The 27,501-nt window shown below is 38.4% G+C and overlaps 1 protein-coding gene and 1 pseudogene across 4 annotated transcripts; both read right to left on the reverse strand.

Annotated features, from left to right (window-relative positions):
• Nucleotides 1–617: 617 nt before the first annotated feature.
• Nucleotides 618–19,636, reverse strand: LOC127424062 (solute carrier family 17 member 9-like; annotated as a pseudogene).
• On the reverse strand, nucleotides 19,290–25,501 carry LOC127424181 (glucose-induced degradation protein 8-A homolog). 4 transcript variants are annotated; one of them, XM_051669145.1, is made up of 5 exons: nucleotides 25,445–25,501; nucleotides 24,647–24,771; nucleotides 24,153–24,349; nucleotides 22,532–22,729; nucleotides 19,290–20,871 (listed from the first exon to the last, which is right to left on the reverse strand). In XM_051669145.1, the coding sequence occupies exons 2-5, from the start codon at nucleotides 24,762–24,764 to the stop codon at nucleotides 20,698–20,700; spliced, it is 687 nt and encodes a 228-aa protein (XP_051525105.1). In that variant the 5' UTR covers nucleotides 24,765–24,771; nucleotides 25,445–25,501; the 3' UTR covers nucleotides 19,290–20,697. The 4 variants fall into 4 exon arrangements, with proteins under 4 accessions (XP_051525105.1, XP_051525106.1, XP_051525104.1 ...); XM_051669146.1 differs by lacking the exon at nucleotides 25,445–25,501 and adding an exon at nucleotides 24,927–25,340; XM_051669144.1 differs by lacking the exon at nucleotides 25,445–25,501 and having other exon boundaries at nucleotides 22,532–22,726; nucleotides 24,647–25,353.
• Nucleotides 25,502–27,501: the final 2,000 nt, after the last annotated feature.

Genomic DNA, 27,501 nt, shown 5'->3' on the forward strand with positions numbered 1-27,501 from the left:
AAATATTAAATATTAATGAATCACCGATAACACTTTTTGCAACATCAATTCTCTCTGCCTCCACCTTCTGGTGATTAAGAGAACTTACATCGAACAATCAGTAGACATGCAACCCAACTGTTTGTAACATTTATCAAATGTGTTTCAAAAACATATTAGAAAATCACAAATTTAATTATGCAAAATATCATACAAAATGTATTTATTTAAATACAACTTTTGACGACTGACAAAAATGCTACCCCGTCAGCTAAATATAAAAAGTCCCCATGTTTCAAATATTTCAGATTAAACCAAATTAATATTTCAAATTGGTATTTGTTGTAAACAAATATTATTTCCAACCAGTCCTCTCAAACATTTTAAAGGTACAATTGAATGTATAAAATCTAAATTATGTATGTACATATGTATGTATGTATAAATATTATATGCGCATTTTGTGCTTTACTGTGTGTTGCACTGAAAATATTGCACAGATACAGCGTCTATTACACTGTATGTTGCAGTCCAACTCTTCTTTTTCTTTAGTGTTGAGGGGTTTCGATTCATTTGTTACAAACGACCACCAATAAATCCCCAATCTACACCTGAAATGCAGAATTTGTGCATAAAGTTCAGATGACCTGAGGCTCGTCCTACTGGTCAACTGTCTTTGCTTCACCCAACAAAATAAATACGGCAACACCAATGACATTCACCAGAGCCAGGAGGGAGAACACAGTCACCCAAGAGCCAGTGATCTCAATCATGTATCCAGAAATATACACCATCAGCAAACCTTTAAAGCACAGTAATAAGAGAAAGAATAAAAAATGAGGATAATAAAAGAGAAGGATAAAAAGGAGGCATTTTAATAAACTACAAATGGAGTAGGAAATTATATAAGTTATTGCACAGGGCTTTAAATATGGCTTGAATGAGAACAATCTTTGTCTATGCACTTGATTAATTTATAGAGTGGTTAAAGATCCACCAATAAAAGCAGCACATGTGTTCATAACCCCTGTAGGAAAGAGAAGGACATGTTCATAAGCCTTAAAATTATAACATTGTGTTTGGATAGTTTGGTTCACTACATAACAATGTATGACAAAAAGCATAGATGATTAAGATACAGATAGAACAGCAAGTTAGTTTTGCCCTTAAAGTGATAATTCATCCAAACATGAACACTTTCTCACCATTTACTCACCCTTAGGCCATCCCAGATGTGTATGACTTTCTTTCTTCTGCTGAACACAAATTATTTTTAGAAGAATATCTCGGCTCTGTAGGTCTGCTGAATGCAAGTGAATGGGTACAAACATTTTGAAGCTCCAAAAGCACAAAAAGGCAGCATAAAAGTAATCCATACAACTCCAGTCGTTAAATCCATGTCTTCAGAAGTGATATGATAGGTGTGGGTGAGAAACAGATCAATATTTAAGTCCTTTATTACTATAAATCTCCACTTTCACTTTCACATTCTTCTTCTTTTGCTTTTGGCAATTCACATTCTTCATGCATATTACCACCAACTGGGCAGGGAGGAGAATTTGTAGTAAAAAAAAGATTTAAATATTGATCTATTTCTATTACTTTTATGCTTCCTTTATGTGCTTTTTGGAGGTTACAAATTTTGGAAACCATTCACTTGAAATAGCTTAAATATTCTTCTAAAAATCTTTGTTTGTGTTCTGCAGAAGAAAGAAAGATATACACTTTGGGGATGGCATGAGGGTGTGAAAATGGTGAGAGAATTTTCATTTTTGGGTGAACTGTTCCTTTAACTTAAAATAGAAATATCAGCCCTGATCAACTTCAAATGACTGATGATCAAGCAACAGCTAATTAATGAACCATCATTTGTCAAATATCCTAAAAAAATCTCACAAATCACATTTATGTTTTGAGGAGCGAGAGGTGGACTCACCAAACAGGGCTCCCGCACACAATGGTGCCAGGTCATGCACATTCGTGGACACACCACTGCACACAGACATATACAGTTTACTCTGTTTTACTTGCTCTTCTCAGTACAATCACCAGTTAGTTAGACAGTTCTGTCTGTTGGGCAAATCTTCAAAGCATTTACATTTGAAAATGGAAAAAACACAACACATCATATGATCACTGCTACAGTATGAAGCAGTGTTACATAACATTAAGCAGTGTGTATGATAACAATATGGTTTATAATATGGTTATAGTATATATATATTATATAATATGGTTTAGATAAGACAGATCATTCTAACCTGTTATTAAAGGTAGACAGGCCAACAGTCACAGACACACAAGCAAAAGCCTGGATAAAACTGCTCGTCTTACAGAGAAGAAAGATGAACACAATCAGAATCAGAATCAGCTTTATTGCCAAGTATGCTTACACATACAAGGAATTTGTCTTGGTGACAGGAGCTTCCAGTGTACAACAATACAAAAACAATACAAAAACAGCAGCAAGACATAGATAATAATAAAAAATAAAAAATAAAAAATAATTATACACATACGTACATACACACATCCACATGGGTAGTGCAAATCTAATACAATCTGTTATGTACAGTGTGAATACAAATCTGTTATGTACAGTGCAAATGTTTTTTTTTTTGGTTTTTTTTCAGAGGAATGAAATGGCAGAAGAGGTTGGATGTGTTGGATAAATATAAGAAAGACTAAACTGTGTATTGCACATAGTTATTGCTCAATGGGGCAATTTAACTGTTCATGAGATGGATAGCCTGAGGGAAAAAACTGTTCCTGTGCCTGACGGTTCTGGTGCTCAGAGCTCTGAAGCGTCGGCCAGAAGACAACAGTTCAAAAAGGTAGTGGGCAGGGTGAGTGGGGTCCAGAGTGATTTTTCCAGCCTTTTTCCTCACTCTGGAAGTGTATAGTTCTTGAAGGGGGGGCAGGGGGCAACCATTAATCCTCTCAGCAGTCCGAACTGTCCTTTGTAGTCTTCTGATGTCTGATTTTGTAGCTGAGCCAAACCAGACAGATATTGAAGTGCAGAGGACAGACTCAATGACTGCTGAGTAGAACTGTATCAGCAGCGCCTGTGGCAGGTTGAATTTCCTCAGCTGGCGAAAGAAGTACAACCTTTGCTGGGCCTTTTTCACAATGGAGTCAATGTGGGTCTCCCACTTCAGGTTCTGTGAGATGGTAGTGCCCAGGAACCTGAATGACTCCACTGCTGACACAGTGCTGTTTAGAATGGTGAGGGGGGTCAGTGTTGGGGTGTTCCTCCTAAAGTCCACAATCATCTCCACCATTTTGAGCATGTTCAGCTCAAGGTTGTTTTGACTGCACCAGACAGCCAGCTGTTCAACCTCCCTTTTGTATGCAGACTCATTGTCATCTTGGATGAGGCCGATGACAGTGGTGTCATCTGCAAACTTCAGGAGCTTGACAGAGGGGTCCTTGGCGATGCAGTCATTGGTGTAGAGGGTGAAGAGTAGTGGGGAGAGCACACATCCCTGGGGGGCACCAGTGCTGATTGTACAGGTGCTGGAAGAGAGTTTCCCCTGTCTCACAAGCTGCTGTCTGTCCATCAGAAAGCTGGGGATCCACTGACAGATAGACATGGAAACAGAGAGTTGGTGTAATTTATTCAATGGCTACTCTCATTGCGAAGAACTAAATAGACATACAGTATTCCAAACAGACACATACAAACACAATACAGATCACAAATCTGATGAAAATGCATAGTCTTTGTTTTAGATTAAAAAATATATATTCTGAAACCCTGAAATATACTTCATGTAAATATGTTCTGTAAAAAGCAATGTACGCAAAATCTCAATAGCCAGAATCATCTCTATGCTAAGCTGTGCTGCATATTTATTTCCACTTAACTTGTATTAACCACATTCTGCTAACCGCATGTAAATAATTCTTGCAGGTAGCACAATTCAATTCAGCTCAGGATTATCTATTTAGCTTCGCCAGTGACTTCCACATTTATTGCTGTTACATTCATTTAAATTTCCAATGCTAGATAAAAGTTTGGAAACACCTACCTATTTATTTTTACTATTTTGTTTATGTTGCAATAACAATAAAGTAGGGTGCAACAAGGCTCAAGGCCCCCGGGGACTAAAAGGTACATTTGATTTGATTTTCTCCCAAAACACTTAATAGCAACAAAAACGACCACAGTACTTTACTAAACACCTGTGTGACATTTTGTGTTCCAAAAATTTTCTGATCCATGAGATCACTGCATGTAAAGTCTAAAGTTTGATTTTAAGGCTATTTGATCTAATATTTAATACTTTTTAAAATGTTGCAAATTTATGAAGCTAATGAAAATCCATAAAATTATCTCAATTATCTTGAGACAAAACACTTATCTTGTTATTTTCAGTTTTGATGGATGTGATTAAATCAAAAGTTTTTCAGTAACTGTTAATGAAAGGATAGTATTTGGGGTAATAGACTTATGAGGAATGTTCAAAGTGGGCTCACATTGACTGATCCAATTACAATGGAGATTATACTTTATATTTGTTTATACTTTAGATGTTATGAAATGCCAAATGTGTTTGAAATTAACAGGAAATGGTGCACCCTTTTCTGATGTAGTTATTTTGAAAAAGCATTATCTTAATTTGTTACTCAAAAAAAGCATCTTACTATCTCAAAATTATTTACATTAATTGACAAATTTTTACTATTGCCCATATGTCTACATGATTTCATAAATCCTCTGCAGGCCATTTATCCCAAATGTGCCACTTTTTTTTTTTTTTTTTAAAGAATTTTTATCAATCAAACAACATTCTGTTATTATTTATTTTCACACAAAATATATAATTTTTTACCATCTTGATACCCTTTGTGACCAAAGAAAAAGCGAATTTTTCATAAGGTGTGCCTTTAGCCCCATCTATATATATAGTATACAGTGCATCCAGAAAGTATTCACAGCGCTTCACTTTTTCCACATTTTGTTATGTTACAGCCTTATTCCAAAATGGATTAAATTCATTATTTTCCTCAAAATTCTACAAACAATACCCCATAATGACAACGTGAAAGAAGTGTTTGAAATCTTTGCAAATGTATAAAAAAATAAAAAATGTACATAAGTATTCACAGCCTTTGCTCAATACTTTGTTGAAGCAACTTTGGCACCAATTACAGTCTCAAGTCTTTTTGAGTATGATGCTACAAGCTTGGCACACCTATTTTTGGGCAGTTTCTCCCATTCTTCTTTGGAGGACCTCTCAAGCTCCATCAGGTTGGAAGGGGAGCGTCGGTGCACAGCCATTTTCAGATCTCTCCAGAGATGTTCAATCGGGTTCAAGTCTGGGCTCTGGCTGGGCCACTCAAGGACATTCACAGAGTTGTCCTGTAGCCACTCCTTTGTCAATTCCTTGGCTGTGTGCTTAGGGTCGTTGTCCTGTTGGAAGATGAACCTTCACCCCAGTCTGAAGTCCAGAGCGCTCTGGAGCAGGTTTTCATCAAGGATGTCTCTGTACATTGCTGCATTCATCTTTCCCTCGATCTTGACTAGTCTCCCAGTTCCTGCCGCTGAAAAACATCCCCACAGCATGATGCTTCCACCACCATGCTTCACTGTAGGGATGGTATTGGCCAGGTGATGAGCGGTGCCTGGTTTCCTCCAGACATGACACTTGCCATTCAGGCCAAAGAATTAAATCTTTGTTTCAACAGACCAGAGAATTTTGTTTCTCATGGTCTGAGAGTCCTTCAGGTGCCTTTTGGCAAACTCCAGGCAGGCTGTCATGTGCCTTTTACTGAGGAGTGGCTTGCGTCTGGCCACTGCACCATACAGGCCTGATTGGTGGAGTGCTGCAGAGTTGGTTGTTCTGGAAGGTTCTCCTCTCTCCACAGAGAAATGCTGGAGCTCTGTCAGAGTGACCATCGGGTTCTTGGTCACCTCCCTGACTAAGGCTCTTCTCCCCCGATCGCTCAGTTTGGCCAGCTGGCCAGCTCTAGGAAGAGTCCTTGTGGTTCCAGACTTCTTCCATTTACGGATGATGGAGGCCACTGTGCTCATTGGGACCTTCAATGCTGCAGAAATTTTTCTTTACCCTTCCCCAGATCTGTACCTCGATACAATCCTGTCTCGGAGGTCTACAGACAATTCCTTGGACTTCATGGCTTGGTTTGTGCTCTGACATGCACTGTTAACTGTGGGACCTTATATGGACAGGTGTGTGCCTTTCCAAATCATGTCCAATCAGCTGAATTTACCACAGGTGGACTCCAATCAAGTTGTAGAAACATCTCAAGGATGATCAGTGGAAACAGGATGCACCTGAGCTCAATTTTGAGTGTCATGGCAAAGGCTGTGAATACTTGTGTACATGTGATTTTTTTTGGTTTTTATTTTTAATAAATTTGCAAAGATTTCAAACAAACTTCTTTCACGTTGCCATTATGGGGTATTGTTTGTAGAATTTTAAGGAAAATAATGAATTTAATCCATTTTGGAATAAGGCTGTAACATAACAAAATGAGGAAGAAGTGAAGCGCTGTGAATACTTTCCGGATGCACTGCATAATGTTTGTCAAAATATTATAAAAAACTAATTAAAAGTATTTTAGCATAAGCCTTCAAATCAAAATGATTATGAGAAACATACATTCTGTCAGGTGTGTCCAAACCTTTGACCTATACTGTATATGTTGGGCAGGCATAGTTCAGTTTTTTAGATCATATTGTGTTACCTGCATCATTTTTATTACTGCTGCTATTCAAAACCCTAAGACAAAGACAAATGGTCAAACATGTGATTAATTAGGCCAAAATATTTGCTGATGATTACTGATTGAAACAAAGAGGGTCCTTAGTTCAACCAACTGTTATGTTTGGACATGCTAGACGTATAAAATGTGAATGTTAAACCTTGATTAATGAGATGATCAGAGATGCAGCCTCCAAACAGTGAAGAGGGCATAGCCACAAACCAAGGGATCATATTAAACACCTAATCCTGTCATCAAACAAAAAAGAGAATGCTTTAAAAATGAAAACATCAAACAACCAAAAAGCTGCATCCTTTTCATTTAAAACCACAATCAAAGGCTTGAATTCAATAGCTGTAGAACAAATACATTAAACCTCTTGCACTTCCTGTGGCCTGTTTGAGTAGCTCTTCAAATTGGGCACAGTTTATGTGGCATCTTATGACTAAACAATTAATTTAGCAATTTAGGGGATTTTTTTTTTTTTTTTTACTAATAATGGCATCTGTATGTGACACTCTTAAATTAGTTTGATTAGTCTCTGTCACTTTATGCCATGAATGTACTCAACGAAAGGGAGTTGCTACAATTGAATTGTAAGGTTCAGTAAAGGTTACAGAAAAAGGAAGTGGAGTGCAAGAGATGTCAAGTAAGTACACAAATACACCTCTATAAAGGTATCAGACATCACAGGCAGGTAAATGACCATAAAGATAATGGTGTTACATAAAATGCTTTGATGACTATGGTACCTTGGCATAAGGAAATGTCTCTTTGAAGAAAGTTGGTAGCCATGACATGAGGGTGTAATAGCTGCTACTAAAGCAGAGGTGAGAAATGGCCATGGCCCTGACACACAAACACACAAACACACACAATGAGCAATTATTCGCATAAATACTGCACCAACAGGCGGTTGCTGGCCATTTAATAAGTCTAACTTTGCTCTAGGATGTAATACAGCAAATTAAATTTTTTGATTGAAAACACTTTATAATATGGAATTAGGTGTCTGTAAAATCTGCTTTTTGAAGCTGCAATGTATAATTTTATTCATTACACACTTCACCTTTAATTGCCTGGCATATACAGTACACTACAATATTGATTTTCAAATCTTGCTCTCAGCCTTATTTATTTATTGGCATTTTCCATTGAAAACCTCTTTCAAGACAATGGAAATGGACAACCAGTACAGGACAATGACACAGAGTGAAAGTGGAGAGCACGCACTGTGCAAATGAGGGAGGTGTACAAATGTTCATTTTCTAAACCTCACCAGACACAAGGCTCTTTGAGGTGATACAGCAAATGGGTTCTAGAGGCCGCTGACTGAGATTCAGATGCACAACTGTTGCTGATCCACAGCGAGTCAAAGGAGAAAACTGGACCTGTGTGTTAAAAACAATTATAAGCACAAACACACCGCACAATCGGACTCAGTATTTTTACTACAATGCTCTAAATACTGACAAATGTATCACTATATCAGATTTTAAGAACACCAGTTCTGAAGATAATGTAAGACAGTTAACCAGTACAGAATTCTCTATTGCTATGGTGCTGCATGGTGAGTCAGACTGTCTTGAAATAACACTGGCCAAAAAAGGCCCTTGTATTCATTTCCACACAGTTGCTATGGCAAACACAAATGCTGGAGTTAAACACTGACTGTTTTTTGATGCAGCTTATGTGGGAAAGTTCATCTTTAGAGCAATAAAATAACACTCATCAGTAAACAGAGTGTAGAAAACCTCATCAAAACCTCATTTAAAGAAATAGTTCATCCCAAATTGAAAATGCATTTTTTTTTTATTATATTAATACATTTCTTAACCCATTTAATTTAGGTATAGTCCTCACATAACTGCTATCATATGGGCTTCAGAGGACTTGTTAAATAGTAATGTCTGGACTACTAAAGTATGGAAAGAAAGTCTTATGGATTTGGAATTACATGAGGTTGACTAAATAATGACAGAATGTTCATTTTTGGATGAACTATTAAACCCTGCCTGTAAAGCACTGTATGGAGAGGAGATACCTAACTAGTTTTAAATTATTACCTCGGAGAAGACATTTCCATAAACAATAGACCCAGCAAGCTGTAAAGAGACCAGCTCCATAAAACACACACTCCCAACCAAATAAGTCTATCATCAGGGAACCCACACCTCCAACCATCAGCATCCTGAGAAAGACACCAACTCTTGTAAAGTGGATCAACCTCACTTAGACGGTCATAGTAAAACTTTAACTACTTCAAGAAAACTTCTAAAAATAACTTTTTTCTTTTTGGAAGAATTTCCTTGATTTCTGTACATTTGCAATAAAAATCAATAAATTAAAATAGAAGAATTTTTCAGCTCTTTTGATCCATACAATGCAAGTGAATGGGTGTAAGAATTTTGAAGCTACAAAAAAAAAAAAAAAAAAAGAACAATCACAAAAGTCAGCATAAAAGTTAACCATAAGACTCCAATGGTTACCTTCTGTACATTCTATATATACTATATATACTTTTTTTTTATTGAATAATGTGTATCTATATTGTGTGTATTGTATACTGTACAGTGTATGTTATTATTTGTATATTGTTGTGTGTAATTATGTGTATATTAGACTTTAAATTGTGCTGTGTTAATTTGATGTTATTGTAAATTGGTATATGTCTCATCACTGTCACGACTGCTATGTTGATCGGAACTGCACCCAAGAATTTCACACACCATTGCACTTGTGTATATGGTTGTGTGACAATAAAAGTGATTTGGTTTGATTTGATTTGATTTGATTTGTTTAAATCCATATCTTCAGAAGCTATATGATAGGTGTGGGAGAACCAGATCACTTTTACATTCTTCTTCTTGTGTTTTTGGCAATTCACGTTCTTCATGCATATCGCCCCTACTGAAATTACTTAAAAATGTATCTGTTTCTCACCCACACCTATCATATCACTTCTGAAGATATGGATTTAACTACTGGAGTCATATGGATTACTTTTATGCTGCCTTTATGTGTTTTTTGGAGCATCAACATTTTGGCACCCATTCATTTGCGTTGTATGGACCTACAGAGCATTAGATATGTTTCTAAAAATATAATTTGTGTTCTGCAGAAGAAAGGAAGTCATACACATCTGGGATGGCATGAGAGTGAGAAAATGATGAGAGAATTTTCATTTTTGTGTGAACTATCCTTTTAAGAACAGGTTAAGATCTATTATCAAGAATCATTTTGTAAATAAGTTTCTGTGGGCAAAGTTTTGCTCCTCCTTCAGCACACTATCTGTGTGTATGTGATTCATGACCTTTTTTGGGGTATTATTCTCACCCAAGGTAACCTCCACAGGCTAGAGTGCTCATCAAAAAATCTCTCTCTTCCTCTGCCACACGCTGAACACTGACACTGGCTAGAGAAGGGTAGTAAACCCTTTTTCACCAACACAGTCTCTCTCTGTCATTTCATGATTTTGCAAGTAAGATATTAAAAACTATTATGGTTACTATTTATTTATTTGGCAGATACTTTTATCAAAGATGAAACATCAGTCAGTGTAAAAATGTCTTGTGTGCAAAATGAACTTTCTGAATTAGTCAGGGTGGGCTGATTCTGATTAAACTAACACAGACCCACCCTAGTAATTACGGCCAATGTCCCTGGCAGCACCCGACTTCCTGATTGTAATTTGTAGGTCGAACATGCTGCCCTTATTTAGACAGATTTGCAAGGCTCTTTGCGTACATTTTTCTCTTGCAATCCTCAAAAAGCTCTCACCTTACATTACACCCATAAGAAACCTTGCCATCGTCATGGTAACAACAGGTCTGTGTCTTATGTTGGCCAGAAACGGGGTGATAGCATTCATGACTACCCAGCAGGTTGTGAACAGCATTAGTACTCTCTTTCCTCCAATTCTGTAAAAGGGTAGGTGATGAATACTCAAAAACAACAACAAATATATATATATATATATATATATATATATATATATATATATATATATATATATATATACATACACACACACACCGATCAGCCACAACATCAAAACCACCTTCCTAATATTGTGTAGGTCCCGCTCGCATCGACAAAACAGCGCCAACCCGCAGCTCAGAATAGCATTCTTCTCACCACCACTGTACAGAGTGGTTATCTGAGTTACCGTAGACTTTTGTCAGTTCAAACCAATCTGGCCATTCTCTGTTGACCTCTCTCATCAACAAGGTGTTTCCATCCACAGTATACTGCCTCTCACTGGATGTTTTTTGTTTTTGGCACCATTCTGAGTAAATTCTAGAGACTGTTGTGTGTGAAAATCCCAGGAGATCAGCAGTTACAGAAATATTCAAACCAGCCCATCTGGCACCAACTATCATCCATGTGATTATCTAATCAGCCAAACAGGTCAGGAGCTTCAGTTAATGTGTGTGTGTGTGTGTGTATATATATATATATATATATATATATATATATATATATATATATATATATATATATATACATACATACACACTCACCGAGCACTTTTAATATTTACAACTGTACACCTTTTTATTCATATGATTATCTAATCAGCCAATTGTGTGACAGCAGTGCAAAGCATAAAATCATGCAGATACGGGTCAGGAGCTTCAGTTAATGTTCACATCGAAAAAATGTGATCTCAGTGATTTCGACTGTGGCATGATTGTTGGTGCCAGACGGGCTGGTCTTAGTATTTCTGTGATTGCTGATCTCAAGGGATTTTCATGCACCACAGTCACTAGAGTTCACTCAGAATGGTGCTGTAACAGAGGGGTTAAAATGGGAAAGGAGGAGGCAGGAAACAGGCAAAGCATCAAAGTAATATTTTAATGAAAACTTAAAAGACACAAATATAAACACACACACAGCAGCTGCGTGTGGCTCCCTCTCTCTCGAACTGCCATGTCCGGCTGCCTTTATCCCTCTCCTCGGCTGATTAGCCCGATTGGGGGCCGGGCGTGCATAGTCCAGGCCCGGCCCCGCACTCCTCCTCGTCACACTCCTCCCTCCTTTGCCTCAGGCCGGGGAACCCCCAGCATGACTTACAAAAAAAACAAAAAAAAATGACTTTTTTTTTTTAATTACATTTTTTTTATTGATTCATATATTAACAAATAAAAGCAAAAACATTTACAAACAGAATCAATACTTAACCCCCTCTATTACTACCCCCTCCCAATCCCCAACCCCACCCCCACCCACAAGAACACCCCAGTGGTCCCACATAATTATAGACACACAAAAACAAATATTAAAAAATAAACAAATAAATAAAATATAGTAATCACACACATAACATCTACACCTCTCTCTCCACTGTCCCTCCCCGAGAGCCCTCCAAAAATGCCAGATATTTGCCACACTTTCCCATAAACAAGTCCAAATTAACCAATTCTCTAGATACCCCTTCTTCAAAAGCTGCCACCCACCCCATCTCCGCACACCACTTTTTGGACTCAAGATGGCGTCAAGTATGACTGCTGCATTGCGAGCTCCGACACAACATGGTAGTGTTTTGTTTGTTTTGTTTACAATTCTTATGTTTTTTGTCTTGGATGTTGTCTGCCTTATTGTCTACGACAGACAAACACTTTTGGACATTGGTTCAGCAATTACACACCATAAACCGGACTTCAAATTCCTAAATGCCGATCCACTGTTTACAAACACGCAAGCGGAGCCCTTTGTCTGGGCTGCACGGCCGTGGAAACGCAGGAGGAAAAGGGGAAACAGAACCGGCGTTCTCATCAGAGTAAGACGCCACGCAAATCGACCCCCGCTACCAAGTATTCTACTGGCAAATGTTCAGTCTCTGGATAACAAGCTCTGCGAGCTGAAAGCGCGGATCTCTTTCCAACGAGAGACGAGGGACTGCTGCATTATCTGCCTTACGGAAACTTGGATGTCTGCGGAGATTCCAGACTCAGCCATTGAACCCGCGGGGTTCTCCGTGCACCGAGCGGACAGAGCGAAAGACCTCTTAGGTAAAAGCAGAGGTGGTGGTGTATGTTTTATGGTCAACAAATCCTGGTGTGATCAGAGGAACGTACATTCTATCAAGTCTTTCTGCTCTCCTGATCTGGAATTTCTCATGCTTCTGTGTCGACCATTCTGGCTACCGAGAGAATTCACAGTGGTCATTATCACTGCTGTGTACATCCCCCCACAAGCCGACACAGACCGGGCACTCAAGGAACTGTATGGGATTATAAGCAAACAGGAAACCGTGCACCCTGAGGCCACGTTCATTGTGACCGGGGACTTTAATAAAGCCAGTTTCAAATCAGTCGCACCAAAATACCACCAGCACATTAGTTTCAACACACGAGGGGACCGGGTTTTGGACCATTGCTACTCTCCCTTCCGGGATGGCTACAAATCCCTCCCCCACCCACCATTTGGCAAATCGGACCACTTTTCCATTCTGCTTCTGCCCGCTTACTGGCAGAAACTGAAACAGGAAGCACCCACTCTCAGAACGATCCAGTGCTGGTCGGACCAATCAGACTCTACGCTACAAAACTGTTTTGATCACACGGATTGGGAGATGTTCCGGTCCACCTCTGATGATGACATCAAGCTTTATGCTGATAGCGTAATGTGTTTCATCAGAAAGTGCGTAGAGGACGTCGTTCCAACCAGAACAACATGGATCTATCTGAACCAGAAGCCATGGATTAATAGCGATGTTCACATGGCACTTAATGTGCGGACCTCCGCTTTTAATTCCGGGAACGGGCAATCAGAACAGCAAAACGCCAGTACAGGAACAAGATTGAAGGACAGTTTAACACCACCAACTCTAGAAGCATGTGGCAGGGAATTAACATCATCACGGACTTTAAAGGGAATAAAAACTCCGCCATTAACACCACTGCCTCTCACCCGGATGAGCTAAATAATTTTTATGCTCATTTTGAGGGAAATAACACCGCCCTCGCGGAGAGAGCTCCCGCAGCCGAACCTACAGAGGTTAGTTCACTCTCCATCTCTGTAGCGGATGTAACCCGATCCTTCCGACGGGTGAATATCCGCAAAGCCGCGGGTCCAGACGGCATTCCGGGCTGCGTCATCAGAGCATGCGTGAACCAGCTGGCTGGTGTTTTTACGGACATTTTCAACCTTTCCCTCTCTTTGTCTGTAGTCCCCACATGCTTTAAAACGTCCACCATTGTGCCTGTTCCAAAGCAATCAAAAATCACTTGCTTAAATGACTGGCGTCCTGTTGCTCTGACCCCCATCATCAGCAAATGCTTTGAGAGACTAATCAGAGATTACATCTGCTCTGTGCTGCCTCCATCACTGGACCCATTGCAGTTTGCTTACCGCAACAACCACTCCACTGATGATGACATTGCATCTACAATACACACTGCTCTCTCCCACCTTGAAAAAAAGAACACTTATGTGAGAATGTTGTTTGTAGACTACAGCTCAGCATTCAACACCATAGTGCCCTCCAAGCTAGATGAGAAACTCCGGGCTCTGGGCTTAAACAGCTCGCTGTGCAGCTGGATCCTGGACTTCCTGTCAAGCAGACGCCAGGTGGTTAGAATAGGCAGCAACATCTCCTCATCACTGACCCTCAACATTGGAGCCCCACAGGGCTGTGTTCTCAGCCCACTCTTGTATTCCTTGTACAAACATGACTGTGTGGCAACACATAGCTCCAATGCCATCATTAAGTTTGCTGATGACACGACAGTGTTAGGTCTGATCACTGACCATGATGAAACAGCCTACAGAGAGGAGGTGCACACTCTGACACACTGGTGTCAGGAGCACAACCTCTCCCTCAACATCAATAAGACAAAGGAGCTTGTGGTGGACTTCAGAAGAAAAGACAGAGAACACAGTCCCATCACCATCAATGGAGCACCAGTGGAGAGAGTCAGCAGCTTCAAGTTCTTAGGTGTCCACATCACTGAGGAACTCACATGGTCCATCCACACTGAAGTCGTTGTGAAGAAGGCTCATCAGCGCCTCTGACTGGCAACGCCAGCAGGTGGGTGTGTTTTTAATACCAAGCCTATATAATCTAGAGGGGGTCCAATAAAATCTATGTAAAATCTTAAATTGCATGAGGCGAACCCTTGCATCTCTAGATGCAGACTTGACATTTTTTAGAATCCTAGTCCACACTCCTTCCTCCAATACCAAATTCAAATCTTTCTCCCATAATCTCTTGATAGAAGTTAAAGCTCCATCCCCCAGACTCTGAATTAGCAGGGAGTAATACACTGATGCCTCATGACCTTTTCCAAAAGCAGCAAACACCTGTCCCAAAGCACCTGCCGCCTTAGGGGGGTGTGTGCTACTCCCAAAAACAGTACAGAGCATGTGGCGCAGCTGTAAATACCTATAAAACTGAGATCTGGGAATCCCAAAATGATGACCCAAATTCTCAAAAGATCTCAACACTCCACTCTCATAGAGTGTAGTAATCCCCCTCACAATCCACTCTGACCAACAGAAAGGGGACTTGTTGATGCATAATTTGGGGTTCAACCATATGCTTGAGGCAACATTTAAATAAATGTCCGAATTAAATACTCTGGCCACTCTTGTCCAAATCACGTGCAAATGTGAAATAACAGGGTGTGACTTAACTTCTCCAGTTAGTTTGATAGAAAGGCTTTGCAATAGCGAAATAGGGGCAAGGACTTCCTGTTCAATAGAAAACCAGGGAGGGGCTCTTTCAGGTGGAAGCGACCAATGAGCCAAATGTCTGAGACTGAACGCATAATAATAAAACAAAATCTTGGGTAGGCCTAGCCCAACTTTGTCAATCGGCCTATGTAATTTGTTGAAATGAAGGATTTTGCTATGCTATCAAATTGCTTGACATAAGAGAGGGGGGCATCTATAGGGAGTGACTGTAGCAGGTAGTTGAATTTTGGAATACAGTTCATTTTAATAACATTAACCTTCCCAATCATCGATAAATGTAATGAAGCCCACCTGTCCACATCGCTCGAAAACCTTTTTATTAAAAGTTCAAAATTAACTCTAACTAAATCAGACAAATTTGCTGGGAATAAAATACCCAAATACTTAATGCCCTGTTTGGGCCACTGCAAGGCGCCCGGCTGGAAGGCCGTTACTGGACAGTATGCTGTCAGAGCCAGAGCTTCGAATTTAGACCAATTGACTTTGTATCCTGAGAACTTGGAAAAGGAATTAATAATTTTGTGGAGGCATAGATCTAGTAGGGTCAGAGACAAATAATAAAACATCACCTGCGTAAAACAGAAGTTTACGCGCCACACCTATCGCCATCACCCCTGGAAAATCCTCCTCCTTTCTTATCACGGCTGCTAATGGTTCCAGGGCAAGACAGAACAATAATGGGGAAAGAGGGCAACACTGCCAAGTGCCCCTATTCAGAGTAAAATAATCTGAAATTAATCCATTTGTTTGTACTTCTGCTACAGGGTGTCTATAAAGTCACTTAATCCAACCAATAAATGTACTCCCGAACCCATACATTTCCAAAATCTTTAAAAGGTAATCCCATTCAACCATATCAAAAGCCTTTTCGGCATCAAGTGAGATGCCAGCGACCAGAGACTGATCATTCGCTACTGACCACATGATATTGATGAAACGCCTAATGTTATCAGAAGAGCTATGGCCCCAAATAAACCCCACCTGATCTATATGTACAAGAGATATCCTAACTTTACTTAATCGGTTAGCCAAAATTTTTGACAACATTTTTACATCTAGCTGGATCAGGGATATTGGACGGTAACTTTTACACTCGCTTGGATCTTTGTCCTTTTTAAGAATCAGACTGATCCGGGCTTGTGTCATGGTTGGGGGAAGCTTTCCATTCTTTAATGATTCTGTATAAACTTCTAACAAAAGTGGAGCCAATTCTATAGCATAAGATCTAAAAAATTCAGTGGCAAAACCACCTGCCCCCGGAGCTTTGCCTGTAGGTAAGGCCTTAATTACATCGTCAAGTTCCTCCAAGGTTATCTCAGAATCAAGATAATTTTTTTGCTCAGCCATCAATTTAGGGAGTTCTAATGATTCCACACATTTTCTAATATCTTCATCAGTAGACGAAGACGTGGAACTATAAAGATCAAGATAGAACTCTTTAAAGGCATTATTAATATCAATGGCCGAGGTAAAATTTTTACCACCAGCAGATTTCACTGAGGGAATGGTAGAAAAAGACACTCTCTGCTTTATATATCCAACCAAAAGCTTCCCTGCTTTGTCCCCCAACTCAAAGTATGACTGTCTTTCCCTGAATAACCAAAACTCCACTTTCCGTGACAAAATAGTATTATATCTGTATTTCAATTGGGTCAATTCTCTGAGGCCATCAGACGAAATTCGGTGCTTCAGCTATGCCTGTCATGTGTATTTTGGGAGCCGCCCCTTAGTGGGGGGGATATGTCATGTGTATTTTGTTGATTCATGTCTTTTATTTTGAAAAGTTTAGTTCCTGTTCCCTTGTCATGTGATTTCATGTTTTCCCTCCATGTTCATGTGTCATGTTTTCATTGTTTTATTGTTTAATTAGCTTGCTATCAGTTCTGTTTGTTCATTGGTTTATGTTCTCCCATGTCTTGTATTTAAGCCCTCATGTTTGCATTGTCTAATTGTCAAGTATTGAATGTGATTGTAGATGTTTAAGTCAAGCCACGTTTATGTCAAGCCATAGTCAAGTTCATGTTTATGTTTTATGTTTCACATTTGTAGTTAGGGTTATTGGTTATCACGTTTGTAAATAAACTGCACTTGGGTTCTTCATCTTCACGTCATCGTCTTCGTCATTGCCAGTGCCAGCATCGTTACAATGCCTCTGCACTTTTAATATTCCCTTCCAACTCCACGAGTTCTTGTGCTTTGGATTTTTTGGTAAATGAGGCATACTGTATGATCCGACCCCTAAGAACCGCCTTAAGTGCCTCCCAAGCCACGCCCACAGAACATTGATTTCAGTCTTTAACATTTGTTGGAAATCAGGAATTTGCAAAAGGTATACATCAAAGCGCTAAATGATTCAGTCAAGTCAGTCAACTTTATAAAAGACATCCTTTGTGTAGGCATGTAGATATTTTGCGGTCATTTTTAGTATCCATTCTCAATCTGGCCGGGAACTTCAGTGTAAAAGCGATCTTCCGTCCATGCAAAGTTTCTTGAAGGAGTGTTATTCCACAAAACAAACTCCAGGCTAGGCGGAACCAACAGAAACAGAAACAAAAATGGCGCCCAGCTTCCTCAGACAGCCAGAGTAAGTACAGCGAGTTAATCCACCCTGGAGCTTCATGAGAACCACCAAATGGCTTACTCACCCATTGTTTCTATGAAGGACAGAGCTTGCTTGGGACACGTAAATACATTGTGGCCATCCGTAGTATCTATTCTCAGTTTGGCCAGAAACATCAGTGCAAAAGCGATCTTCCATTGATGTAAGAGTTTCTTACATTCCTAGAACCGATCGCGTTTCTCTCTTGTCGAATTCGCAAAGTCTGGGAACAAGAAAATATTGTGATTCTTCCAAGAAAGCTTTCCTTTGCTCCTCGCCTCGTGCAAGATCTTTATTGGATGATCTCAGAAATTTGGCCAGAATTGATCGGGGTCTGTCCCCCTCAGCAGATCTGCGAGCCGGGACTCTGTGAGCTCGCTGGATTTCCAGCTTATGGCTTGTTATGTCGAGCAGACACGGGAAGAGCTCGTCTAAGAATTTCACCATATCTCTGCTTTCTTCATGCTCAGGAATGCCAACAATCCGAATGTTATTTCGTCGGCTCCTATTTTCCAAATGTTCCAGTTTTTCCAAAATGTTTTCCACGTCTATCTTTTCGCGAGCAGATTAGCGGATAATTCCCTTTTCGATGACTCTAGATAATCGATCCGTTTCTCAACATCTGCCACTCTTGTAACCAACTCAGAGAATTGTTTCCATCGCCGTAATCGATCAACAAGCAACAACCTTTGTTAGCATCACAGACATGTTCGACAGTTGACGCTGGATTTCTCCCACTGCACCGTTCAAATCGAGTCCCTGGTCCGCAGGCCCGTCAGAGGTTTCAGCTTGAGTACATAAGTGTCTTTTAATGTCTCCAGAGCCCGAGGATTTTGACTTCTTTGCCATGTTTACCTCAAAGAACAAATATGAACATGAAAATAATTAAAAAACTAGCAAAGTGCGCAGAGCTCACCGTTTACACGTCTGCTCCCCGCATGGCATCACGTGACCTCCCCCTTAAATTTCTTTTGCATTTTTCATGTCACAAAGTGTATAGAGATTCAAGAAATACATTTATCTTTATTTAATATTGATGGAGCAACATAATTTGCATGAAAATGAGTAATGGAAGGTTGTTTTGAATAAAAAAAATTAAAAAAGGTGGCAAAAGGCCCCCAGGGGGGTTATAGTGATATAGTGTAGATACTGGGGCAGTAGTTATAGGGCACAATTTGCCAACTTATGCAAATATTTTTGAGACAAATTTATTTGTAATGTTTTTTTTTTTGAGTACCAAAATTAAGAAAATGCTTATTCAAAATAACTTCAGAAAAGGGTGCATCATTTATGGTTTATTTCAATCACATTTATCATGACATCTCAAGTTTTGTATAAACTAATGACTTAAAATTATGATCAGATCAGTCAATGTGAGCCAGATTAAACATTTTTCATAACAAATCTATAACCATGGTGTTACTGTAGTAACTTGAGTTAAACTATGGTAATATCATAACCTTAAAATTGACCATGGTTTTACGACAACAAACATATTTTAACCATGATATCTGTAGTGAAACCATAGTAATATTACAGGGGAGAAAAATTATGGTAATAAACATTATTTTGTGGTTACTTTGGTTCAACTGCAAACCATGCTTTTTTCAACATGGTTACTACAGTCATGGTTACTACAATATAACCATCTTTTTTTTTATTTTGGCGATAATTAACAATTTATCTTTTTTTTAAATGAAAACCCAAAATTCAAAGCATAAATTATATTTTGTTTTTTAATTTCAATTGAAAGCAACATAAATGGACCAAAAGAAATGTGGTCAATGTTGTAAAATCGCTAACACAAGACCACAGTAAAACAAGTTATTATTGTGTATCAAAAGGATCACAATGGAATTTTGAGATTTGACCTTGTGAAATGTAGATGTTGGTGAATAAATTCAAAAAGTCTATTGAGAAATCAACTTTATCACAAACAGGCAGTGCAAAATGTGAACCTAATATAGGTATGTAGTAACAATAGCATTAGCAATATTTGTATTTTAAATTAAAACAGCTTATCATTTGACATTACCAGCATCTGTCTCTACTCATAAACAAAATACAAAATATTGTTGGATTCTTGATAATGATGGAACTACTCAAATTAATAAATAAAAACCTACCAAGCTTTGAGAGTGCACATCATTAAATAATAATAAAAAAAAATTAATGGAAAACTTTAAAGTTTAAAAAAAAAAATACATTTTGCAATGTTTTCTGAAAAGTTGTCTGGCATTTTCAGCCACAAATTATATCCCCATCTCTAGTTTAACAAATGTTAAATCTGAAGACTTTTTCTTTCGACCAGTAGCTTGTATTGCCCATTTGTCTTCAAATAACAGCACAATTTCAGCATGAAGGTATTGTATAAACAAATGCGTATGGAAAAACTCAAAGGACAAAAATCAATACTGGAAGCACAGATCATCTCACATTGAATTAGTAGCAAAAAAAAAAAAATCATTTGAATATTCTGTTCTTCAGAAAATAGGCTACCTACATAAAAATGTAGGCTTAGTGTTTCAGTAATGTTCTGTTTGAAATAATATCATATACAGTTGCTTAAGTTATTTTTTTATAGAGGCATAAAGAAAAAGCCATTATATATAGATATATACGTATTTCCCATCCAGTCACTGACTGTTTATAATAGGAATAAATGTGTCCTTGTGGGTAGATTACAGTCTCTACTTGGAGCCCTCAATGGTGCCCTTGCTGAGGTCTGTCATTCTGGAGTATTTCACTTTTTTCTGGTCCAGTTCATTCTGAGCCCACAGTAAGAGCTTCAGTAGCTTTGCTAATTTCGGAGTAGATTCCCTGTTCTCATAATCTAGAACAGCCTGGTTCACTTCACTCCACACCTATAGAGCGAGACAAAAACTGGCATTAAGGAAGGATTTACAATACAGACAATTGAAGTCAGAAGTTTACATCCACTTAGGTTGAAGTCATTAAAACTAATTTTTGAACCACTCCACAGATTTCATATTAGCAAACTATAGTTTTGGCAAGTCATTTAGGACATCTACTTTGTGCATGACAAGTAATTTTTCCAACAATTGTTTACAGACAGATTGTTTCACTTTTAATTGACTACATCACAATTCTAATGGGTCAGAACTTTACATACACTAAGTTAACTGTGCCTTTAAGCAGCTTGGAAAATTCCAGAAAATGATGTAAAGCCTTTAGGCAATTAACTTCTGATTGGCTGCGAAAAGTGAAAATCAATCCCAGAACAACAGCAAAGTATCTTGAGAAGTTGCTGGAGGAAACAGGTAGATGAGTATCTATATCCACATTAAAATGAGTCCTATATCGACATAACCTGAAAGGCTGTTCAGCAAGGAAGAAGCCACTGCTCCAAAACCACCATAAAAAAGCCAGACTACAGTTTGCAAGTGCACATGGGGACAAAGATCTTACTTTCTGGAAAATGTCCTCTGGTCTGATGAAACAAAAATTGAACTGTTTGGTCATAATGACCATCGTTATGTTTGGAGGAAAAAGGGTATGGCTTGCAAGCCGAAGAACACTATGGGGGTGGCAGCATCATGTTGTTGGGGTGCTTTGCTGCAGGAGGGACTGGTGCACTTCACAAAATAGATGGCATCATGAGTAAGGAAAATTATATGGATATATCGAAGCAACATCTAAAGACATCAGCCAGGAAGTTAAAGCTCGGTCACAAATGGGTCTTCCAAATGGACAAATGACCACAAGCATATCTCCAAAGTTGTGGCAAAATGGCTTAAGGACAACAAAGTCAAGGTATTGGAGTGGCCATCACAAAGGCCTGACCTCAATCCGTGGGCAGAACTGAAAAAGCGTGTTCGAGGAAGGAGGCCAACAAACCTGACTCAGTTACACCAGTTCTGTCTGGAGGAATGGGCCAAAATTCCAGCAACTTATTGTGAGAAGCTTGTGGAAGTCTACCCAAAACATTTGACCCAAGTTAAACAATTTAAAGGCAATGCTACCAAATACTAACAACGTGTATGTAAACTTCTGACCCACTGGGAATGTGATGAAAGAAATAAAAGCTGAAATAAATAATTCTCTCTACTATTATTCTGACATTTCACATTCTTAAAATAGTGATCCTAACTGACCTAAAACAAGGAATGTTTTCTACGATTAAATGTCAGGACTTGTGAAAAACTGAGTTTAAATGTATTTGGCTAAGGTGTATGTAAACTTCTGAATTCAACTGTACTGTAATGCCCCCTACTGTATATAAAAAGGAGAATCGACTGTCAAGGAAACATAATCATTTGTCTGTTCTCTCAGAAATGTGTTTTGCACCAGATTGTACATAGTTACCATCATCATCAAGCACAACCAGAAGACATAATATATACAAAATATCACATACAGCACAGCAGAGGAATCATTTAAAATGAGAAAACAGAGTAACAAATCAAACATACAGGGTCACTTCCACTATTTATCAAAACAAAGATCACCAATTTATTGGGATGATTATATCCTTTTCAAATAAACACCCACACACATACACACCTTTTGCCTCTGCATCGTGTTGAGCAGGTCTCCAAATGGAGATCCTTCAGGGTTGTCAAAAGCGAGTAGTGCCAAGGTCCGCTCCATCTCAGTAAGACATTCTCTGCTCTCCTCCCCCTGTTCAGCCAGCTGCGACTGTGCAAACTCCAGCGCTGCCTCAGTCTCCCGCAGACGGATCAGCTCAATCAGATGCTGCTGCTATACAAGGAGAGAGCGCAAACTGGTAAACTCTACTGCACATTTGACGCGTTTACTGGAAATATTAACAAGGTTTCCACACCTTGATAAATGTCCATAAACTTTCCATAACTTTTCCAGTTGTTTGTGATTATATGATAAGGATTTTAAATATTGTTTTTATAGAGATTGCATTTAAGAGCACTTTATAACCAATGAAATATTTTAAAGCAGAGCGGGAAAAAAGAAAATGCATTGTCACTATAGAAATGTCCATGATATATTAAGATTATATTGATTTCCTGAAAATGATAATTTTAAAATTCTCTTCATTTCCTGGTTTTCCATTAGTGGGAACCCCTTATTCACAACTGTTTGACAGTCAAGGTTTTATTGTGATTATTTTATAGTGCTGTCAGTTGAAATTTAAATTTTTTTATAAATTCATACAGATTTTTATAAACTTTTCATAGTTAATCACAATTAATTGTAGAATTTGAAAGTGCTTGACTCTATATACAGTTGAAGTCAGAAGTTTACATACACTTAGGTTGAAGTCATTAAAACTAATTTTTTAACCACTCCACAGATTTCATATTAGCAAAGAATAGTTTTTGCAAGTCTTTTAGGACATCTAATTTGTGCATGACACAAGTAATTTTTCCAACAATTGTTCACTTTTAATTGACTATATCACAATTCCAGTGGGTCAGAAGTTTGCATACACCAAGTATGTGCCATTTAACCAATGTGCCTTTAACCAACTTGGAAAATTCCAGAAAATTATGTCAAGTCTTTAGACCAGGGGTCGGCAACTTTTTTGACATGGAATGCCATTTTTTAATTTCCTGGTTAATGGCTGTGCTGACATCCACACCAACCAAATTTAAATATTTCAAAAATTAAGTATGTATAGTTTTCAAAATCACGCAGAGGGGTAATCACTAGTACGCAAACAATAGCGAGAGAGGAGAGAGAGAAGCAGGCTATTTTATTTACATGAGGTTTTTTGCACCTGCATTCCAATCTACATATTGATGTAATCCTTTATGATCATGCAGCTTGTTTTCATCAGCTGAATGGGAGGCTAAACAAAAAGTTAAAATGTGACGAGACTGCAGTATACCCAACAGACTCGTGCAGTGCATGCAAGCCATTCACGCATAAGCCGATAAACTATTTAGCCCTTTTCGGTGAATTGCACCTGCAAAATCCTAAAACTTTATTTCCAGGTTTAATTTATATTTACAATAGACTTAAAAAGATTTTTGAACCACACGATGTGGGGTTTTATTTGTCTTCTGGGCTGAACAAAAAGCCTTCATTAATACCTCTGCTTGTGTAATGTGGATAAATGCAATTGTGTCAGGATTTTGTCAGTTAATATTGGCTCTGTTAGACTCTCTACCCCTCCTAGCATGTCCATATGAGGTCAGCAATTTACCTGAAGGTGAAAGTAGAGGTATCGATTGGTGTCAAGGAGCTCTGGGTGGAGGCTGTTAATGAGTGCAATGGCTTCCTGGATCTGACCTTTCAGAACCATCTCTCTGATCTTTATCCTCTCATCCAGAGAGTCCAGATCCACATTTGGTTCAATCCCAGATTCCATACGGAATTTCTCTGCAGCCTCTTTAAAGCCCTCTGTGGAAAAGACATATTATTAGAGTGATAATATTGCTTCAAATATTGGTTGTGATTTGGACCAACACCAAATAATGAATGTGAGAGCTAAAGTTTAGTTCAAGCAAATGTGTCTTGTCTTACTCTACTGAAAATTACCTGAATTAGGAATGTTTCTATTGCCAATCTACGGTTACATTTTTGAACAACATATCTTTGTACTGGCCTCTGTAGTTACATTTTAGTAGTGCATATCTTTGTGTTTGAACCTGAATCTAGCATCTTGCGAACTAATACTAAACAATAATACAGACATACCCGTTACAAGATAGTTCATGATGAGCCTGTTCATATCCGCCCTCTGAATGTGCACGTTATTCAGCTTATCCATCCATTCCTCCTTTGTAACATCAGGCTTTTCTGAATAACTCATCATGAATGCGCTGTAGTAGATATGGGAAACATGACATGTAATAACAACAAACATTTTGAAGTAAATCGCACGTCACTCGACATCAACTGTAATCATCAAAAGCAGAAGTTTGATTTTCTTTAAAGTCCCGCAGTTCAGTTTCAAAAAATAGAAAACTATATTAACTTTTAAGCGGTCTATAATCATGATATTGATGTATGCCTGCGAATGAATGAATGAATGAATGAATGAATGAATGGCATTGTGCACGTTCGTATTTTCGCGGTGTTTTTTGCTCCCAGAAAGCACAACTGAGCAGCCAGTGGCTCACTTGCCAGAAAGAAAAACTCCGTACACGACGTAAAAAGACTTTGAAATTGCGACACTTTTGCAGCTGCCATGTTGTATTTAAAACTTGCTACAAATTAAGCGATCAAATGCCGAATTCATATTTTCGGAAAGGCGTTATAAGCGAGAGCATCGATAAAATGTACATCAACAGAGCCTGAGACTCGCGAGCAGGCTTGTTCAGCCATTTTCTGACTACACAATTTGCCAGTGACCAGATCTCAGAATAAAATACAATTCAAATATATTAATTTAACTCTTGTTTATTCATAATTTTTTCTATTTTTTTTTAATTTTTTTATTATTTATTTATTTTTATTTTTTGCAAAATACAGAGAATGGTGAGAAATACTTACTGTTTACTGTTAAAAACAGCGGTGGCCTCAGTGAAGCTCACGCGATAACAGAGCAGAGCTCTTAAGGAGACTTCAATGGATGTCAGTGATTGGGCAGAATAGTGACGTCACGGTTGCTGTGGCAGAGCTGTTAAAGGAATAGTTCACCCAAAAATAAAAATTAGCTGATAATTTACTCACCCTCAGGCCATCCAAGATGTATATGACCTCCTTTTTTCATCACTACAGGATTTAAGATTTTTAGGAAAGTATCCCATGTTTTTAGCTTCATCCAATGTAAGTGAAAGGACACCAATTTTTGACGGTACAAAATGCACACTAAGGCAGCATCAAAGTAATCCACATGACTCCCGCTGATTAAGTAATGTCTTCTGAAGTGAATCGATACTTTTGTGTGAAAAACTTATCGCTAATTGTTAACTTTAAAAAATCACTTCCTGTAAACACTCAATACCTCACGTTGCTGTCGCGTGACGTCATCACGTTGGTGCTTTCACGTGAGAATTCAGAAGTTCTGCTCTGTTTGCCACAGAGGATCATACTTCATGTGAGAGTTAGGTCAGTTCAAACAGCTACAGAGAGCTGGCTGAAGTGCCGATTTAAAGTTTAAAATGTTTTAATTAGCGATTTGTCTTTCACACAAACATTTTGATTAACTTCAGAAGACATTATTTAATCGATTGGAGTCGTGTGGATTACTTTGATGCTGCCTAAATATGCTTTTTAGACCATCAAAAATTGGTGTCCATTCACTTGCATTGGACGAAGCTAAAAACCTGGGATACTTTCCTAAAAATCTTAAATCCTATTCTGATGAAGAAAGAAGGTCATATACATTATCAGCAAATTTTCATTTTTGGGTGAACTATTCCTTTAAGGTTGCCAGGTCAGTAAACCTGTGACTCCTTCTTCTTTTGAGGATTGTTGGTGGTTGGTAAACAACTAATTGGTGCATTACCACCATCAACTGTTATGGAGTGTGTATCAGAATGTCTAGTATTTCAATATCCATAAAAAAATATCCTTCTTTTCCGTCTTCCCTCTTTACTTCCTTTCCCCTTCCTCCTTTCCTTTCCCTTTTCCTCCTTTTCTTTTTCTTTTCTTTTGCTTAATTATATCCTCTCAATTAAATTATTTATTCTAAGATATTGAAATAGGATTCGATAACACTCATTTTCTGGGCTCTTTTGTAGAATATCTATTATATCAAAGTGTACATTTATCTTTCTAATGTTTTGAATCAGATTCCTTCTTTCTGCTTCATATTTCTGACAATGGATCCTAAAATGCTCTATTGTTTCTTTTTGCCCACAGTAGTCACATCTGCCTGTATTATGTTTATTTATTTTGAATAGTGTACCGTTTAATCCAGTGTGTCCAAATCTAAGTATTGATATATTAATATCTTCTCTCTTCTGTTCTTTCCTGCACACCTCATCTCTCCCACTTTCTTTTGAATTCTATAGAATCATCATCCTTTCATTTCTTCCTCCCATTGCTTTTGCCACCTTTCCTTCAATCTTTGCTTAATAATGCTCTTGATTTCTGTCCTGCTGAGGCTAACTATCAAATCAGTATGCTAATTTTTTGTGGCTTCCTTTGCCAGCTTATCTACCAGTTAATTTCCTTTGATACCAATACCCATAAAAGTCCCATCATTTGAATTCTGTATAACGTTTGTTGTATTTCTATCAAAATGTCTGGTCTGCTGTCTGAATGACTGTACTGTAAACTGGCTAGTGATGAGCTTGCGTCTGAACAAATGATTGCTCTCAATGGTCTTGCATCCTCTATTCACTGTACTGCTAACAATATTGCAAGCATTTCTCCTGTATTAAACTGATAATCCTTCACTGATCCTTTTCCCTACTGAGATGTGAAACTCTGGAACAATAAACGCTACTCCTATTTTATTACCTATACTCTTTGATGCGTCTGTGTAGATCTGGGCATAACTGTGGTAATTATCAATATGTTTCTGTATGGTATGTGAATTAAACTCCCTATCCTTGATCTTCTTTTATATTGTAATATCTACTGTGGCGTCAGGAAGTATC

This window comes from Myxocyprinus asiaticus, chromosome 33, assembly GCF_019703515.2.
Source record: "Myxocyprinus asiaticus isolate MX2 ecotype Aquarium Trade chromosome 33, UBuf_Myxa_2, whole genome shotgun sequence".
Classification (NCBI taxonomy): domain Eukaryota; kingdom Metazoa; phylum Chordata; class Actinopteri; order Cypriniformes; family Catostomidae; genus Myxocyprinus; species Myxocyprinus asiaticus.